General features: G+C 52.5%; 1 protein-coding gene across 3 annotated transcripts in view; it reads left to right on the top strand.

Annotated features, from left to right (window-relative positions):
• The window catches only part of DIP2B (disco interacting protein 2 homolog B), a 63,106-nt gene that overhangs the window by 9,745 nt on the left and 33,668 nt on the right, over positions 1–19,693 (top strand). For all 3 annotated transcript variants that reach the window (XM_057413936.1, XM_057413935.1, XM_057413934.1), the window contains exon 2: positions 17,089–17,160. In XM_057413936.1, the coding sequence (XP_057269919.1) occupies positions 17,089–17,160 (72 nt within the window). The remainder of the gene's footprint in view (positions 1–17,088; positions 17,161–19,693) is intronic.

Here is a 19,693-nt window from a genome sequence, read left to right as displayed (position 1 = left end):
CTGTTGGAACAAGGCCAGAGGAGGCCACGAGGATGATCAGGGACTGGAGCACCTCCTGTATGAAGACAGGCTGAGGAAGTTGGGGCTGTTCAGCCTGGAGAAGAGAAGCTGCGTGGAGACCTCAGAGCAGCTTCCAGTGTCTGAAGGGGGCTGTAGGGATGCTGGGGAGGGACTCTTCATTAGGGACTGCAGTGACAGGACAAGGGGTAACGGGTTCAAACTGAAACAGGGGAAGTTTAGATTGGATCTAAGGAGGAAATTCTTTGCTGTGAGGGTGCTGAGGCACTGGAATGGGTTGCCCAGGGAGGTTGGGAATGCTCCATCCCTGGCAGTGTTCAGGACCAGGTTGAACAGAGCCTTGGGTGACCTGGTTTAGTGTGAGGTGTCCCTGCCCATGGCAGGGGGTTGGAACTGGATGAGCTTCAGGCCCTTTCCAACCCAAACCATTCCATGATTCTATGAATTCAAAAAGTCAACGATTGAGCCCCAAAGATGGAGAATCCTGGATGAAGACAGAGCGAATGACTCAGGTCTAAATAATCCCATTATGGCTGCAGCCACACCTAGAAACCTTGAGCAAACATTGCTCTCCTGGGTAGTTCTCCCTCTCCTTGATACTTGTTAAGTCCTGCTTTCAACCTGCAGCCTGTAGCAGCCACGTAGGGGCCCCTCATCATTGGCATGGAAGACTTGGCGCTGTTGCCGTGGCTTGTCCAGGGGCACGGATGCCGGTGCCGGAGCGTGCTTGATTTGCTCTCGTCTTTCCCCCAGATCACACAGAAACCCAAAGCCCTGGAGTTAATGTTTCCTTGGAAGGTTTTCAAGGCAATTCCTTTCGCAACGGGCCTTTCAGAAGCGCCGGGCTGGAGCAGCAGGCAGGAAGATGCCGTGACCCTTTGGCTTTTTGTGTGTCAGAGCCTGGTTCATCAGGCAGAGCTTTGGGAAAACGCTCTTAGCAGTGGCTGCTTCTAGCGTGGAAGGCAGAGGGAAAAGCATTTGGAGCTGTTAAAGGCACGCTTGATGCACTGTGATCACTGGCATGTGTCTCGCTGGGTGAGACCCAGCGTGTGCCTGTTTCTTCCCTCTTTCAGGGTGATGTTTAACCTGAATGAAGCTCTTTTTCAGATGAGACTTAAGAAAATCTGGACCTTTCTCCTTCCTCCCTCTGATTCTGACTCTTGGAGCTCCTGTAAAGGGGGACTGAAGCCCGCTCTGCTGAGCGTGGCTCTCACTGAGTCCAAGGGCTTTTTAAGAGGTTAGGGCTGGTTTCTTGGTTCTCATCCAAGCACGTCCCATTTGCTTTGCGTTGTTCTTCTGGACTGACTGCTCTCCTTTGGGCTGGCTGGAAAGAGCTGTAGAGGTTTGTCTCATGCAGCTCACCTGCAGTCATCCTTCTTGGCCTGAAAGGGTTGCAGTGTGCGGTGTGAAGGCAATTGCTTGTGTTGAACCTGATGGAGAAGGGCAGAGCCCTGCAGGCGCTGGTTTATGGAGGTTCCCTCTCCTCCATCCACATGGAGTCTGCAGCGAAGGTGATGCTTTTCCTTGATCACCTTGTGGAGATGTAGGTGGGTTCAGCGAAGCAACAGGAGCGGGAGGATGTGAGGTGAGGTAAGTGATGCTGACTGGGTTCTCCATGTCACGCAGGGTGCTGTAACATCACCGTTGATGTTCTCGTGTTTGAGGTGACAGAACACCCTCCTGTGAGCCATGAAGCAACGGGAAGGGCACGGAGGTGTTGTGCAGCACTGCAGGCACTCTTCCAGCACAGACACAGCTAAGCTGGACAAGAAGGCTAAAGGGAAAGACTTGGCATGGAGAGCTGGGGAAGGAGTAACTAAGTCTTCTGTTAGCATTGAATCTGGCTTCAGTTTAGGGAGGATCTGGCAGTGATACAGCCCGGAGCGTGTGTGCTGTTTTCTGGTGCTCTGCCGTGCGAAGAGACCACCTCTGGCTTGTGCTGGTTCAGGGATGTGGATTGAGGAGCTGACAGGCTTAATAAACGGAACAGATTGCGGGGGAATACTTGCCATGAGGAGAGGATGCCCTGCGGACGGTCCAAGAAAGGGAGGATGGAAGTGGAGAGATGCAGGACACGGAAGAGCTGGCTCTGCTCTGTCATTCTGCTATCAAGACCACCTTGGCTTTGCTGTGGGTGCAGTGTGACAGAAGGCCTCCCCACTGGAGCGAGCTGGCCTTTGCTGGATGGTTTCCACCTCTCAAAGGGATCGTTTGAAGCTGTCTCATAGATTCCTGGTTGAAAGGCAGATTTCTGCTCCTCCAGCACATCCTGCCCCAAGCAACTGCAGGCAGCATCTCTCCTCCTAACTCACTAAACCAGTTCATGTGTGAGCCTTGAGTGGTGCCTGCTGTCAGATACGTAAATGGCAAAGGCTCTGCTGGTTGTTCCAGGGAGTTACCTCACGGAGGGGAAAAGCTGACTTGGGTTTCCTTCAGCTCTGCCTTGTGCAGGGCGCGCGTCCCAAGCTGCTCTGCGCTACCTGGGGATGGAGGCACATGCGAAGAGGAAGAAGGCAGCGAGGCTGGGGCAGCTCGCCAAGCGCTTGAAGCCTTTGTTAGAGACTAAAGGAAACCTGCGCCCATTTAGGCACTGGTACAGCCCCGGGGGCTTCCTTGGCCTCCTATGTAAAGAAGATGAAGGCAGCCGCCTGGAAATGATTGCACACTTCTGCGTGTCAGCCCGCATTAGCTCCTCGGGTCCTGGTGCTTGCGTTTGGAGGCTGAGATCTTGCACTGGATTCCTCGGGTCTGTCACTGCAGCTCTTAACCCCCCTGCTGCAACCAAACCACCAGCAAAGGAGCTCTCGGAACCGGTCTCTGACTGAAGCGGCTTCGTGCTGATCACAGGGAAGGGGATGGCTCTGCTGCCTTGCCCCTGGGATGGCTGGTTCCTCCGTGGGATGACTTCCTCCTCCTCAGCTTGCCGGGGGCTGGAATAAAGGGGAGACACAAGCTCCAGGAGCAAAATAGAAGCAGGTTAGAAACGGGCACTGTCAGATCCGAGCCGCTCTGCCAGGTCCCTTCTGCCTGCAGGGAACGATCTTGGAGTGATTTACAGCTCATAAGCTGCAGACACAGTGCTGTCTGTGTAGTGCTTGACTCTGGCAGGCTGCATTTCTGCACTAGGTTGGGGTTTTCCCCTCTTTTAGAGCCTTTCAGTAGTCAGTCCTGTGTGTGCACAGGGAATTTGCTGCAGGTATCGTGCCGCAGAGGACTGAAATGAGCCCGTTGTACAAGGGGTAATGAGGAGAAGCGGTTGCTTTCTTTCCCACACAGCATCATTTCTCTCAGGAGACTTGCACTGCATGGCACAGGTTCTCCTTACATGAACCATATGGAGTCAGCAGGCAAGCCTTCCCGAACAAATCCCAGGGCCTCAGTCCAAACCAGTGCCTCTTGCCTGCACTCCTCCTTTTCCAGAGCTTTTGCTGCTTGCAGGCTCTCTGTAACCCTTCAGTTCCCCTTCCTTGGCCCAATAGATTGGCTGGAATCGGTGCTGTCACCAGCTCCTGCTCCGCTCCATCCCCTTACGTTGTGTAGCCCTGTCTGGGGCCCTTCACATTGCTCTAGAAGGGCTGTTATTGCTGGAGTTGAAAGCAAATCGTGCTGTGAACATGGGATTTTATCAAACAGACCCGAGCATCTCCCTGTTAATAACGACGCTGACGCTGGGATGATGAATCCTGGAGTGTTCTTTGACACGGTTGGTACCTGGTGATTATGGCTCCATCAGGCCCAGTAACAGATGGTTCACGTCCAACTGCTTTTATCTTGTCATCTGCAGCAGAAACGAAAGGGAATGTGAAGTTCTGCCCTCTTCAGTGGTGAGCAGGGCACATTGGCACGTGCTGGGGTGGAGAATCCCTATTAACCTAACAGTGTGACCAAGGAGGATAGAAACTAGTACTTAGAATGATGCAGAATGGACCGGAGAGGGATACTGAATCGTGCTGGAGCCAAACAGGAGAGAACACAGGTACTGGGTTGGGTTGTAAGGCAGAGGAGCAAGACTGCAGTTAGGATGCTCTTTGGAGGGGCAGACCACAGTATGCTGTAGGGTTTCCAGGCTTTAGAAGAGATGGGGCTCCTGCGGTTACTGAGCTAAAGGGAGAGGGTTGGAAAGTGCCTGCCTTCTCCTTACCAGCTGAAACAGAGGTGGAATTAGGCCACGGTCCTGGAATCACTTTGCCAAGGTCACGGTGTGGGGCTGAAGCAGCAGCCTCGCAAGCATCTGCAGTTGTCCCCTGCACCTGCAGTCGTCTGTGGCTTCCTTGTGGTTTATTACAGCAGGCGTGATGTGGAATCAGATATAATCACTGTGTCCCCACCAAGGAGTCCAAGGGAAGACCCTCTGCCATTCCCAGCTTGCTTTTCCAGGTGATGCTGGGCTGTTTCAGTGTTGTATGATCCTCAGTGGTGCTCGCTCCGTGCCTGCAGAGGAATGAGCGCTTCAGGCTTCTTTGCAGTAAGCTGGAGGGTTTACCTGGGCTTTTACATGGCCATAAACACAGGCTAATAATGTTAGAATTAAGTGCTAATGAGAAATAAAGCAATAAAGATTAGTTTGTTACTTAAAGTGATTCTGCTTGCACCTTGGAGGGAGATTGGCTCTTGCTGAGAGCAGCTGCAGTCACCTTTGCTTTCCTTGTGTTGCAGAACCAAGCATGCAAATATGATCTCACTCTCATTAAAATGAGTGGATGTCATCGGTCAATTAAAAGGGTTTTGGGAGCTTCTGGCAAGTCATTCCAGGTTGCTATTAAGGCCTGACCAGCCAAACATCCTCACATTGGAGGCGATGGGGAGAGTTCTCTGTTAAGTGACTGAAAGATGAGGGAGCATCGCAAGAAGGCACCAACCCAACCATCCCTAAACTACTGGAAGGCAGCCCTATGGGAGCATCCCTCCTTGAGGGAGGGACCTCACTTGAAGCTGGGCCTCCTGAACACATCAAAAGGGGGACTTTGGAGGGAGTGATTCCAACTTTATCTTCAGCACGGGTTTTCTTGCCCAGTGCGGTGCAGTGGTGATAACCTCGTGCCTCTGCTTTGCTTTGCTGACATTATAACCCTTAACTCCTGTTACTGCTTTACTGGGAGCACATTTTGCTGGTTGTTGCTCTTCCAGCCTTAGGGTTTTTCTGCTTTATCCAGAGTTCCATCTGGGCATCAGTGTTTGCAAGGAATCTTTCATCTCTTGCTCTGGGCTGTGCAGAGCTGGAGTGGCAAAGGAGACTTGTGCTGGCCTCATCATTTTCAGAGCATTAATATTTCATTGAGGCTTCTTGAGGCTTTTAGCAGATTTGTCAGGCTTTCTTCCCTCCGGTGGTGCCTGTGAGGACAGCTTGAGAGAGCATTCTGATTCACTTCCCATGTGGGAAGTGGCTTTCTGGGTTCTGATTTATGGCTGGAATACCTCTAAGGAGCTCACGCTGTTCAGTGAGTAACTTTGCCATCAACCATGAAGTGCACCCAGCCGTTCCTCCTTGTCTTCCAGCTAGAGTCCAGCCAAGCAAATACTGTACCCCATCCAAGGAATGCTTCTTCTTGCCTATAAAGGCCGGTGTGTGTTATCACTCCAGAGCGAAGGGACATGGATGCGTTCAGCTGTGCTATGAGCAGGTTTCAAAGAGCCTCCACCACTGCTTGTTCTCCCTCTGCTTCATCCACAGCCAGGCTCTGATGCTGGCCTCGTGAAGCCCCAATGTTTGTGCCATGACAGAAATCACTGCTCTCGTTGCTTTCACAGGGCCAATGTGGGTGTTGTGGGGACAAGGAAGTGTTCAGCGTCCACTTGGTTAGGGCTGAAATGGGTTTAATACGCTGCTGTTGGGTGTTCAGACGTTTATATAAATGATACTTCATCGTTTTGGACCCATTTTGGGGGGAGATTTGATCTTGGAGAGGCTGCAGCTTGGCAGTGCGAATACAGCAGGAAGTTTTACCTGTAGACATCAGGCTTCTTCCCTTGCTCAAGTGCAGAGCGCAGGACACCAGGGCAGATGTGGTGCAGGTTCGGTGCCTTCCAGGGCATGAGGTCATTTGGTCTGAAGAACGTTTGGAGCCAGCTTCGAGGTGGGTTGGTGTTTTCTCACTCTCTGCAGCTGCCTTTGGTACCCAAGCTCATGGCTGTGCTTTGTGCCCTAGCATCAGGCTGGAGTTGATGCTGTTCAGCTGCAGCTTTAGTGCTGAATTCACCTGCTGCAAGAGGAACGTGTGTATTTTCTGCCCTTTTTATTGTAAATAAACCCCAGTGACTTTATTTCCACTGCATCAAAAGTCCCAGCCCTGCCTGGGAACAGAGCGCAGCAGTGTCAGAATCCCGTGGAGCCATGCGCGCAGTGATGCTAGTGAGGTGTTTGCTTAGCCAGCGGAGCAGTATTTGCTTGCTGTGCCCTTATTCCAGGTGCCAGCTGAAAAACCCATTTCCTCTTTCATTCCTATTCAGCCCCTGTGTGTAGTTAGAGGCCTGGCTCATTAATATTACAAGTGTCAGATGCGTTGTGGCAGGACCAGTCCCTGTTCCGCAGTCCTCTACAGCGGAGACAGTGCTGCTGAAAGCTGTCCCATCTGCTCTTCCCGAGGCTGCTGTCACTGAGATTATTGGGCTTTAATCTGTCTCCTTTGCTTTTCCAAGAGGAATTACTTCTGTGTGTCCATCAGCCCACGCCAGAAGTGGCCATTGCCCTGCTGAGAGGAGTCTGCTGCCTTTGGGAGGGAGAGGAGCAGGATGCTGAGTCCTACAGCAGCTTTACAGGCCCAGGTGGAGCAGGACTAGGGAGGAATTGAGATGATGTTGATGTTTGCTGAGCCCCTCTAAACCACTGCAGAGACTGCAGTTACTGCACAGACAGAGCAGTGATTGTCCAGAGCATTGTGGCATCCTGTTTGTGTGTTGCTGAGAGCCTCAGTTCCCCACTCACCGAGACTCCAGCGCGGTGGTTGGGAGTCATTGGCTGTGATTGCTCCGCTGGTCCCTTCTCCTTTATTTTGCACCAGTGGAAAACTAACAAGAGAGGCATTTCCTCTTGTGGAGCTTGCTTATGGGGAGGCTGGAAGAGAAAACATGCTCTCAGGAGCAGCTTTCTACCAAGGATGTGGGGACAAGGTCTGTAATGGGCACACAGTACTATGGAAGTGTATTGTAAAGTATCCCGGTCTCAATTTGCTGTCAGAGACTGAAGTTCCCAACCTAAACCACATCTGTACCTGCAATATCTTTTCTGCAAGCTCTTTTGTTCCTTCTGTTTGCGGTCCTTTTGGTCAAGTTGCTGACTGGGTGCTCTTAAATAATCCTGATTTCTCCCCACCTCCTTCCCTCCACAAGTAAGACATTTGAGAACTGCGTTTATTTGAGTTGGAAAGGGGGGAGACTGCACCCTTGGAGAGGCCACGGTAGGAAAACACGCTGCAAGTTGTAATTGTGGGTTTGGAGGCAGCTTGTTCAATAAGACCTTTCTTTCTCTTGAGCCTGTTTGTTTCCGAGGTCCACTGGTGCCAGTGTTGAAAGGGGTTTTTTTTGTCCTGGGGATGGACTGATACAAGGCAAGAAGAATCCATGTGTTTTGGAAGGATCAGAAGGGCTGTCTGGTACTGTAATATCCTGCATAACGAGGCCAGCAAACACACTCACCATTCCTTCTCTTACTGAGCGTAGCACGGGGTTCTGCTTGAAGGCAGAGAGTGCAAGGCCCGCTCAGTACCACAAGCTGGATGTCATCCTCTTCAAAGGGCTAGTAGTGGGCAGAATGGGGAGGCACTGATTTGCTGGGAGAGGTGCCTGCCTTCCCTGGAGTGGCTGGGTTCAGTACCTGGGGTGGATTCCCAGCACGCAGCTGAGCAGTGCTGTGAGGGTCTCATGTTTGCTGCTAACGGTGCCTTTAGCCCGTTACTTTGATGTGCCACACAGCTTGAAGGCTTTCACATCAGGATCTTGGCCGCATCCTGCTCTCCAGCCTCGGAACAAAGTGCTTCTGAAGCAGATGCTGCCTCTCCTTTCGCCTGCTGAAAGAGCCCTGCGCAGAAGTCACTCCTCGCCTGATCTTGCTTGTGAAGAGCCTTGCAGCTGACACAATAGTGGGGTTTCTTAGGCTTGCTGGGGACGTGCCAGCGTGGTTTCCTTAGCACTGGAATGCCTCAAGAAGCCATGGTTGCTGATGTAAACGGAACCGAGAGCTTAACACAGCCTGTACTGAAACCTGCTGCTTGTGCTGTGCTGCACAGTGCATTCTTCTTCTGCCCATTCTAGTTAAACCTGGTTTGCCAAGCTTGTAACCAGCTTGAATGGGTTGGACTCTTCAGTGCAGAAAAGATAGCCTGGGCTCTGCATAGAGGAGCCTGTGCTCCTCTGCGCAGCAAGGGTTGCTCTATGGGGCATCGTCCCTTTGAGCTGGGCACAGGCTGGGGTTCTGGAACTGTGTTTGGGATGCACACGTGCAGATTTAGAATCATAGAATCATAGAATAGTTAGGGGTGGAAAGGACCTTAAGATCATCCAGTTCCAACCCCCTGCTATGGGCAGGGACACCTCACACTAAACCAGGTCACCCAAGGCTCTGTACAACCTGACCTTGAACACCACCAGGGATGGAGCATTCACAACCTCCCTGGGCAACCCATTCCAGAGCCTCAGCACCCTCACAGCAAAGAATTTCCTCCTTAGATCCAATCTAAACTTCCCCTGTTTCAGTTTGAACCCGTTACCCCTTGTCCTGTCACTGCAGTCCCTAATGAAGAGTCCCTCCCCAGCATCCCTATAGGCCCCCTTCAGATACTGGAAGCTGCTCTGAGGTCTCCACACAGCCTTCTCTTCTCCAGGCTGAACAGCCCAAACTTCCTCAGCCCATCTCCATACAGGAGGTGCTCCAGCCCCTGCTCATCCTCGTGGCCTCCTCTGGACTTGTTCCAACAGTTCCATGTCCTTTTCACGCTGAGGACCCCAGAACTGCACCCAATGCTGCAGGTGAGGTCTCTCGAGAGCAGAGCAGAGGGGCAGGATCACTTTAACAAGGTGCTCTGGTTCCCACTGGCCAGGCTGTAAGAAGCAAGCAGCAGAGCTCCTGGGGCTGCTGCTGGAGGCTGCCTGCGGGCAGCCCCTTTGTCAGGAGCCCTGCAGTTTGGTGGGAGCTCAGCCGGTGAGGTGCCAAGTGGCGCGCACTGATTTGAGGCTGGGTAGAAGGTTACCAGTGGTATTGCTTTAATTGGAGTAATGGGACCCTGTTATGGGGCCGTTTAACGGGAGCTGCCCTAGAGGAGGTGCTCGGTGCTGCTCTCAGATGGCTGTGATTTGTGTTTCAGGTTTCAGGGCTGAGGGAAAAGCAGCGCGTTTTGAGCAGGCATCGCCCTGGGCTCTGTTTCTGGCTCTGGAATTGGGGGTGACATCCTTATGAAGACACACTTGGGGCTGCCCCTTTGGCACGTGGGGAAACCCGGCCCGCTCGATGCCTCCCCTCTGCTGCTTGGATTCCAATTGGTTTTACTTCTCTTTTACTTTTGTTTGGGGAGCAAGCTTTGAAGTGCCAGCGCTTTCAGCAAGATGCCTTCCTTTGTTTCATCATGGATAATCTTTGTGCTCATCCCACTCTGATTTGGAATAGCATTTTCCCATCTGGAAATACATAATTACTGTGCTACTGTGCGGTGTGAGGTGCCAACTAGGTTAGTGCTGTTAACACTGTGTTTAAGGGAAGGTCAGAGTTGCATTCCCATGCCTGAATCCCTTGTGTGAGCAGTGTGCTTGATCAATAGATAAGGGAATAATTGCTCTTAACTCTTTCTTCTCCCGTTCTTCCATCTAATTCAAGAGCCTGGGATTTAATTACACAAAGTAACTTCAGGTACAGCTGGACTGGGAACGGGCTGCGCATCCAGATTGCTCTTGTGGATGGGTTTGCCAAAGGTATTGCCGTGGTGTCGGGTTTGGAGGAGTTACCAGCAAGGAGCAGTTGGCTTAGGTTAGGAAAATCAAAGTTTCAAGAGAATGACCAAGTTTTGGCATCCGAGAGCCAGGAAGGGATGAGTGACAGGAATCTTGGTAAACCCAAGGGAAAACACCGTTAGCCTTTGGAGTTGTGGGTGGCCGTGTACGTGTGCCGAAGCACCCCGCAGCAGGATAGGGGGCTCTCGTTGGGTGCCTGCATGGCTCTGGTTCTGTTTTGATCCCTGCACTAAAACCAGCCTGGATGTGGAAAACCATCTGCCCATGGCAGCCTGTCTCCTGGAGGAGGTGCTCGCTGTGCGCAGGGGCTCGGAGCAGGGCTGGATGGAAGCTTCTCAGCGCTCACCACCCTGATAAATCAGTGTCTGCCTTAAGGAAGGCAGTGATTTACCTGCCTACGGAGCAAGTGCTGAGTCACGGGGCTGTTTCCCTTGCACGGAGTTTAGTCATATCCTGGGAAACCTTAGTGCTCAGTCCCATGGGAGAGGGGTAGGTTTGTGTCTTTGGTCTGAGCAGTGAAGAACTGTGATTTTCTGCTGTTATTCAGGGCAGAATCACTTCATCTGGAGGCTGTAAATGCCCTGTGAGGTGCCTGGCTTTACTCAGCGCAGGCTGTGGGTATTATGGGCAGGTGTTATTCCAATGCGTTGTTCTGATGCAGGACTAGGATAAACGCTGATCGGTGCTCCTACGTCTACGTTCACATTCTTCTCATTGACTCCTTATTAAAAATAGGTGCAAATATCTCTCTTGCATAGATTTTGTAAAACCCTATTGGTGACAAAGCCTTGGGTTGGTGCCCTTTGGAGCATTCAGAATGGAAAATGCCTTTTTTTTCCCTATGCCAAGCTGTTGCTATTTAAAAGATCCCCCCCCCCCCCAATGGGGTTTCATGCAAGATTTGTTATTTTTATAAGGGATTAAGCTATTGATGTGCATGTGTTGGTTTTCTAGACAACATGTCAGATTTACACACCCGTACTTAGCAATATCTCAGATAAAGTTGGTGTTCAGTGATAGTATTTTGCAGGTATTAGGAGCAGCCAGCAGGGCCTGTGTTTAGCAGGGTTATCAACAGAATTTAGTGATGTATTTCAAGGTTTGAAGGGGGTTTAGGTGGGTGTTACTCATCGATAGCATGAGTTGAGTTGCTGAGGCCCAAGCGTGTCACGCATCCTGTTATCCCAGGTGAGCATCTGAAAGGCAAAGTGCTTCTGGCCTCTCAGCTCTTCCATGCAGATGAGCTCCAGGTATGGCTTGAAGCGTGGCTCCATGCTCATCTGAGCTGCTTTGAAGAAGCTGAGAACACCGGGGTCACATCGATGGGGCGTGAACCACGCACAGTCACGAGTGAGGACGTCCTGTCTGCTATGAACAGAAGACCCAACACCAGTGTCGTACATGGACAAGAGGCTCTTTTCTTTACAGTGTCCCTTTTCTTGCGGGGAAGGGGGGGTCCTTCAGGTACAATTGATCTGGTGACATCTCCTTGTCATGGGTCACCCCTTGCCCACGCACACAAAGAAGGCTGAATCTGTCCTTAGCTCACCCGGTTGGCACCTGTAATGCATGGGCCCACACGGGTGACTGGAGGGCAGTGGATCATCTGCAGCTCTCAAGTACTGGTCTAAAGGGATTTTCAGTATAGTTCTGATAGTTGGGTTGATTGTTTAAAGGTGGAACAACAAAACACGTCCCAAGGCTTAAGGCACGCAGTGATTTGTGATGCCGTGACCTTAAATGACACGGAGCAAAACCCAACCTTGACTCGTGTTCTCCTGAAACAGTCCCTGTTGAGATTACTATAGTTCTAGGTTGGTCAAGCAACATCTATGAGCCTTTCGAAAAGGGGTTTGGGAAGTGTGGAACAGAGCCCCCGCAGTGCTGGAGCCAAGAAGGCTTGTTGTGTGTATAGGAATTAATGTGGAGCTGATCTGTCTGTGAAGCTTTTGGTACTGAAGCTGCAGCAGGATAATGCTGGTGCTTAACAAACACAGCTTTGTAAGGCTCGCCGGGTGCTTTTCATGTTCTTAACGGGAACAGGATGGTGCTGTTAAAGGGAAAGTGCAAAGCACGAACCTCTTCTGTTTCTCTTGGGGTGTTCTGGTGATGCACAGAGAGAGGAAGGCTTCGTTTCGAGGAGTCAGTGCCTTGGTTCCGGAGGGCACCGCGGTGCAGGCTTTGGTGTTGTCTTCAAGGAGGAAACCTGCCAGACGGCTTCAGCCAAAGGAAGGAGGAGGGGATCTTTGAGGCTGCGTCATCGTTTGGCCTCAGACAGAAAGAGGCAATTGTCTGAACTTGTTCCAAACACGGCTTCTGTGCTGGAGTCCCAGGCAAAGAGCGTGAGGAGCGCGAGAGCATTGAGCAGGTAGGGTCTGCCTGAGCACCCAGCCCTCGCTGAAGGGTTCCAGGGTTGGCTTTGGGGTTGCTGATGCTTTAAGCCTCGGTAAAGCCACGCGGGGGGAGTGCAGGATGCCTGGAAGTTGTCAACCATGCAGGAGACAGAAGAAAGGTGGCAGTGACCTGCAGGTACATGAATGCGTGGCAACAACAAGTTCTTAGCTATGTGCTGTGCTGCGCTGATGGGTTTGATGCCTGTTTCCTGCCTAGGCCATAGCCGAGCCAGTCCTAAGGGTTGAAGTGCCTTCCTTCCCCATTTTGGACCTCCCAACCGTGCCCCCTAACGCTTCAGGCCCACTCACGGACCCTGTGTGGAAGCGGCATGCGACAAAAGAACGTTGGGGACTTCCAGTTGCGTTTCATTGCCAGCAGTTTGGTGCCTGCTTCTGGTCAAGGGCAGGAAAGGCCAAACCAAGCCCTTTTGGGCTGTGCTCCTTCAGCAGGAGTTTGGGGTGATAAACGTAGGGGGAGATGATGCCTGCCGTGTGCCTTGAGGTGAAGCAGGGGAGTGGGCAAGAAAGGCCAGGTCATTACAGGGGTGAGACCTAAAACAGATGCAGTGGGGCTAACAGAGTTGATCTTCTCTTTGTTGCAATCCTATTGCTCTTAGAGAAGCTGCCTGTGGTTGGGGGCTGACGGAGCCGTTTCCACCATTCTCCATCCCTATAAACTCCTGGCAACATCACCGTTGCGTGATGTTTTTAAGCCCACAAACCTTTGTTTTCCCAACCGCAGTCCCAAGCTTCCCGATTTGCCTCCTTTGGAGGCTTTGCTGGGGAGATGCTGCGCGCTACGTGATCGTTCGCCTGGATTCCTCCTCTGGAGTTAATGATGGTTTTGTTGGACAGTAAATGAATCAGTGTGCTCCTTCCAGGGGGAGGGAAGGGGAGCGAGGATGTTGAAAGAGGAGCGTTGTCTGCGCGTAGCAGGATTAGCTGGTGTTACCACCTTGCGCTGATGGAGCACCGCGGGCTGGAAGGAGGTGAGCATCTCTAATTGCTGAAAAGCAGCCTGGCGTCACAGGGCGGCGAGCCTGGGGCTCTCAGCTTCTCCCTCCCCTCATTTGGGTGTAGGTGGAACCTCCAGGCTGAGGGCAGCAGCTCCCCAGGCTTCCTCCTGCTCAGGGTACGCCCAGACCCCTCTGTTTGTGGCCGTCTCTTGCACTCGCCGTGGTCGGAGCATCCGGATGGGGTTTGCGTGGGGAGGATCAGTTCTCATTTCCTCCCAAGGAACTGGGGGAATCCCAGGGAAAAGGAAGCTCGGGATCCACTCTGGGCTGTGTTCCCTAGGGAATTCTGGTTACGCAGAGCTCCTGGATTTCATCACCACGGTGTCTGCAGTCAGGGCATTCCAAGGCAGGGAAAAGCTGCTCCCCAGTTGAACTTGTCTCTGCAGACCATCAATCCGGAGTTGTTCCCTACGCTGAATCCACGCTTGTCTGTTTGCAAGGCTGGCTGTGTCTTGAGGGTGTCTTGAAATCCTTCTTTTCAGGCTGTGGAGAGAACAGCTGAAATAGGGGGAAGAGGGTTGAAAGCGGGGGGGAATGGTGTGGGTGATGCACAGCAAGGTGAGGGATTCCTGGAGCAAAGCAGTGCTGGTGCCAGGAAGCTTGCTCTGGGAAGCTGCTCCATCCAATGAGCAGGAAAACTGAGCTGGTGGCTCTGCAGGAGCACGTTTCTCATGTGTTGGGGCGAGTTACCCTCTGCCAGCAGCGGAGCTTTGCCTTTGGGATGGAAGAACACTGGGTCACAGGGAGCAAATGGCACGGAGGTGCTGAGCAGGGTGGTGGTGGTGGGGATGGGCTGTGTGAGCGCGCAGCCTGCGCCGCTGCACCGGGGCCCTGTGGGAGCTGAAGATGCTGCTGCACCTGAGCTGCCGGTTGCTGTCATTGCCATGGAGCTGGCAGGAAGGAAGGGGAGCCTGGTCCTCGGCAGCTTGGCGTTAGAAACACAAACCCAACCCTGTGACGATGCCTGAGAACACATTGGGAGACAGGAGTTAAAATCACGGCACGCAATGGTCCTGGTGGCAAAAGGGTCTTGACTGAAATGATGCTGACGCTGTGCTTTCTTCTGAGGTGCATCCCACTTCCTTAGCAGGGCCCAGCCATCACTAGGGTACGGTTAAATACAGACTGCGAGGGAGCAGAAGCAGTTGGAGCTGGGAGAGGGCCAGAAGAGCTGCGCAGTGCTCGCGTTCATCATTTCTTTCCTAGGAAAGAACGAGCGAAGGCACCGTTTTCAAGCTGTGTTTGCAGCTCTCGTGTGCTTTCGTTGCGACGCTGCATCTCGTGTGTGCGCAGAGAGGGGTTGTGGTTCTGGGCTTGGTTTTTCGGGTACCTGGAGGAACTCGGCCCACCAAGCATCCCAAGGCATCAGTTGATGGCAGCGGAGTTGAGGAGTTACCGGGTTTATGTAGTAGGAGTGAATGGCTCTCGGGGTTGCCAGTCCCATTGTCTTGGTGCTCTTCCTGTTGCTGTGATTTATGGGCCTTGCTGAGGAAGTCGGCATTTTTGTTCGGATCCAGGCTTTTCCATTTCCTGGAGATAAGCAGGGAAGGGATGGGGGCGAGAAAACCTCTCCCATGGTGATTCTGTGCTTTGATTTGGACTATGGATGACTAGAGAGAAGAGGCTTTACCCACTAAATTCACCCCACTCATGCAGTGCATTAAAGGGACGCTCACTTCCAGGACTGGAGGTGTCATTTTTGGGTGTAACTCTTGTGGTTGTAGTAATCAGATCCTAATTTGAGGCCTGTCACCCATAGCTACGCACACACTTCCTTAGGGAGAGCCTTCTGTTACCTTTTTGGCTCTCAGTCCTATCTCCCCTCAGCTTTAAGCTCCCAATTGCAAGCCTGTGAGCCAGGATGCCTGCACTCCCATGAGGATGGGTTTGCTTTAGTAGGATATTAGTGTGGAACGAGCGGTCAGAGATAATTCCAGTGCATGGAGCCATAGGATGCCATAGCACTTCAACTGAAAGCACCGGTGTTTGTTCAGAGCATCCTGGGGTTCCTTAGTAATTCCAAGAGCTTTGTGGCAAGTGTTTCCTTGTGTGTGGTGGGTAACCACCGGCGTCACGAGCCCCCCATTGAGCTTGGTGGAGAAATGAAGCACCCAATAACAAGCTGCAGACAAACCTCAACAAGGCGCAAGCCCTGCGTGGGTCGGGGTTTCCTGCCCTCCTGCCACCCAAAGGAGCCAGTGGGGGCATTGGGGAAGATGGAGAGGCAAAGCTCGGGGCAGCCGATGGGTTTGGTGGCTCAGGATGTGTTACCCTGCCGGCGCTGAGTCTGTGCGGCGCTCTCTTTGTGAAGGTGTGCGTACCTGCCTCCCGAGCTGTGTATTGCAGCCAGTACATGCATGCAACATGAACGCTTGGCTTGGCGTTTCCAGCGCTCCGTGGACAGGCTCATTTTGAGCTGCTGGCTTTGTTCGGGCTTGCTGGGGCCTGCCTCAAGCTCAGTGGGGCAGGAGGGAGGTAAAACGTTGTGTGCCGGTGCCCTCCCTCCGCCGAGCAGCGCGGGTACCCGGCCCCTTCAGCTCGGCATCAGGTGATGCTCGCGTCTGCCTGTCCTCCCGTCCTGCGTTCCCTCTGCACCCATGTCAGTGCTGCAGAGTCACCTTCATAACCAAAGAGGGGCCGTTAGGTGCAGCGTTTTAGCAGAGACACTGGGTTTGTTCAGAGCCTTAGAGCCTAAGCCCTTTAATCACCTTTCCTGCTGTGGCCTCCAGACCAGGCTGGATGTGTCTGGCAGCAGGATGCTGTACGGCAGCAGCAGGTCCAGTGGCCTGTGCTGCTCAGTGTCGTGCAGTGATCAGGCTCACAGCAAAGCACGCGTGCTGTTGGTGATCCCTGCTTTCTTGCACCACAGACGTGGGCTTATTTGGTGAGCAATACCAAATGGTTCAGGTGTGGTACGTGCGTTCGGTCGCTTCCAGTCGAAGGGTTGCAAGTGCAGCTCAGGCTGCAGAAAGGCTTAAATCACTGCAGGGCTTTTTAAGGTAATCCCGTCAGGTTTCAGTCTTTGTTGTGGGTCTGATGTGAGAAAAGGCAGGAGGCAGATGGTCCATCTCCAGGATCACATCAGGTTTGCAAGGAAGGGGAGAGTTTCCTGCCGCTTGCCTCACGCTTCTTGTCTTCTTCTTCTTGTTTTTGCTTCTATGGAGCATCTGCTGCAGGCTTCTCCCAGCAGGCACAAGAGTGGGATTACAGCTCCTACCAGGTTAATAAACCCACGACCCCTTCAGTATTCACCGAGTGTCAAACAGACGTGATGCTGGGCGGCAGTCTAGAAGCTGCCTCTGTTCATCCTTGCCTTGGTATTCAGAGGTGCCTTAAACAGTTCAGGCCCAGGCTCTGGATCTGCACTTCCCCTTTGCTTTCTTCTTTGGGAATTACTCCCTTTTGTTAGCATAAACTGGCTTTGTGGTTCTAGAATATTTTCATGCACTCCCTTTTTAGGATTCCATCGCTTTGATATTGCATTTAGATAGCTGTTCTGATTCAAATTACTGCATTTAAATAGTGCCTATCCCTGATCCCAAGGGAAAGTTTGGTGTTCCATAGCATGGCGGCTTTGAAAGCGTGATGTGCTCGCATTTCTTTGGCTTCAGGTTTTCTTCCCCAGCTGCACTGCTGTAGTTAGGTGGGACTGAGAGGAAAAGCAGACAAACCTCAACCTGAAAACCACCGCATGGCTAAACGGAGTTTTCTTGCCTTGCTTTTAGGGGACATCACGCAAAAGGGGTATGAGAAGAAGAGAGCAAAGCTTCTGGCTCCGTACGTGCCGCAAACCCAAGGTAAGTGCTTGTTCCAGTTGGCAAAAGAAGCCTGTGTAGCCCTGACATTAAGGGGATCTGTGAACTCTTCTGTTTCCCTTGCTGTCTGATCATCACACTGTGGAGGTTGCATGGGTGCTGTGAAGCCATGGGCAGCATTTTGCTCTAGTTCCCATGTGCAGGTTGAACGTCAGGGATTCATGGCAGTTGCAGAGCTGTTTGGTGGCTCTCTGCAGAGCGCTGTGTGTTTCAACCCCTCGTGTGCCCTCCCTTCATCTCCCACGTAGATAAATCACATCCTCCTCCCTTGTCAGCTGAGAGCTCGGGGGCTTTGAATCATTCCTAAAGTGTGAGGTCCTGGAGGATCATTCTTGAGAGCTTCTTTAAACCGCAGAGCTGGGCTGGAGCGCATCCTGCTTCCAGCCTCTGAATTCCTTGATGGAGGAACATGAGGATTTTCCTCATTTGGGGGTTTATTGGACCGGAGTGACTGAATTCATCCACTTTGAACCAAACACAGCTGATGGAAACCAAGATGTTGTTTGTAGGATAATTGTAAACGGAAGGACGTGCTGAAAGTAGACCCAATAATTACTGTGGGGATGCTTGCCCAAAACAACTGCACTACTGATACACTGAGATGCTTACCCATTAAAAACTAAGGTTCCTGGCTCTTAGTCTGGGGGGTGAATGGGGACAAGATGCAGTCGTGACTGGATTTACTGTCATTTACTGACACTGAGCTGCTGCCAAAGAGGTTTGAGAGGGTGAAGGCTGGAAGTGCCTGTCTTGACCGCCAGCACCGCATCCCTGGGGAAGGTCCTGCTGCAAGGACAGCGCCTCTTCTTCCCGTTGCTTGAGGAGCATGAAAGGACTCTGCCACTCCAAAGCACTCGATGGCTGCATTCCTGCTCTCCTCCATCCCAGTTGGATCTCAGCTTCGTTTTGCTTGTGTAGTCAACCGAAGCCGGTGCCTGCTCTCTTGTCCAAGGCTTATCCCTATAGTGGGTGCCTTACGCACCCGAGAGTGGTGTGTTCTGTTTGAGTTCACGCACTGAAGGTAGCAAGGCAGCAGAAACGGGGTTTCAGCCTTCAAATGTGAGGTTTTGGTAAGAGCAGCTCTCCGAGGGCTTCCCCCTGAAGCAGGATGTGGTGGGAGCCTGAAGGCTCGGTCGCTGCCTTCGTATTGAAGCAGTTTCTGTTATTTAAAGGCACCAAAAAGCAATGCACGTGAATAACCTCTCCCTATGGCCTTTAGGAGGAGGGATTTGTTAAGCAGGTTTTGCTGTCAGTCCGGCGTGTGAGTGTGCCCCAGTGTTGATCCTGAGCCTTAGCAGGGAATGTGGGCTCCCTCCAGCCAGCCAAGTGCTGCCTGGGGCTCCGGACTTGCTGTTGTGCTGGAGTCTGATGGGGGCAGGAGCTCTATGAGTTGCATTCTGTGTAACAACAGGATCTTGTGCCCCTCGTGCCTGTCACTGCGCACACGTTTGCTCTGCTGGTGTTTAGTGGGGAGGAAAGCAAGCGTTTGGACTGCCTGCGGCCCTGCTGCTTGAGCTGGGGTGCTTCTGAAAGCTGGGGATCAGGAAGAGCCACAGCCAGCTCCGGGGGCACCAGTTAAGATGGGATTTGGAGCACTGCGCTGGCTCAGCCCTCCAGCTTTAGTTGTGCATCTTGCATCCCGTTGCCCCCCCCCCCCCCGATCTGGGAATCTCCCGTTGTAAACCCTGTGTCCGTCATGCGCGAGGAATTCGGCATCAGGTCACTTGGTTAACGAGAAGACAATTAATTCAGGCCACAACGTGGGGGGGGGGGGGGGATAAATCTACTGCTGGCATTTGGTGCGTTCCAGTTCTGCCAGCACCTCCCTGATGTCGGCTAATGGCCTGTCTCCATTTCAGATGGGAAATGAGGCGAAGGCAGCTGCGGGGACGTGTCAGGGCATGTCAGCGTTGTCATTTGGGAGATGCTGATTGCTAAGTGCAGGCTCCATTCACATTGCCTCTGGGAGCTTGCCTCATTATTGGGGAGTGAAGGCAGCGATGTTAATTACCTAAAGACACAAGTTTTCCTGGTGCAGCATCCATTCCTGTACACGGAGCTCAGGTGATGAGCTGTGATACCGGGCTTGCTGCCTCGGAAGGGAGCGTTTCAAGCAGCTTCCCAGGCTGGGATGTGAAGGAATGCTGCTGGTTTCCCTGCTGCTGAACCAAACCAGGCAGGCTCAACCCACGTTACACCACTAAGAGCAAACTGCTGGCATCCCATCCCCAGTGCCTTCCTGGTACGTGTAACTGCAAGAGGTTTAACCCTAAAGCCTTCTGGAGCAGACTGGGGCTGGCTGCCTTGGGGCGTTGCTTCTATGGGAGCATCACTGACGTTTGTGAGCACCAAAACGTTTTCTTTCCCTATGGAAAACCACAGCACGGTGGGAGTTTGTTCCTGGGTTGAAAAGTGCTCTTTGAAAGCGCCTCTTGGAGCTGGTTAGGGCTGCAGGTTGCAGGCAAGCCTCTGCCGAGGGGAGCAGCTCCTGCCCGGATTGATTGCTCCGTATCTG

Source organism: Pezoporus wallicus, unplaced genomic scaffold (genome assembly GCF_028554395.1).
Source record: "Pezoporus wallicus isolate ANWC-B61680 ecotype Strahan unplaced genomic scaffold, APGP_CSIRO_Pwel_v1 contig_1, whole genome shotgun sequence".
In the NCBI taxonomy this organism is placed as follows: Eukaryota; Metazoa; Chordata; class Aves; order Psittaciformes; family Psittacidae; genus Pezoporus; species Pezoporus wallicus.
This window is presented reverse-complemented; position numbering and strand designations above follow the sequence as displayed.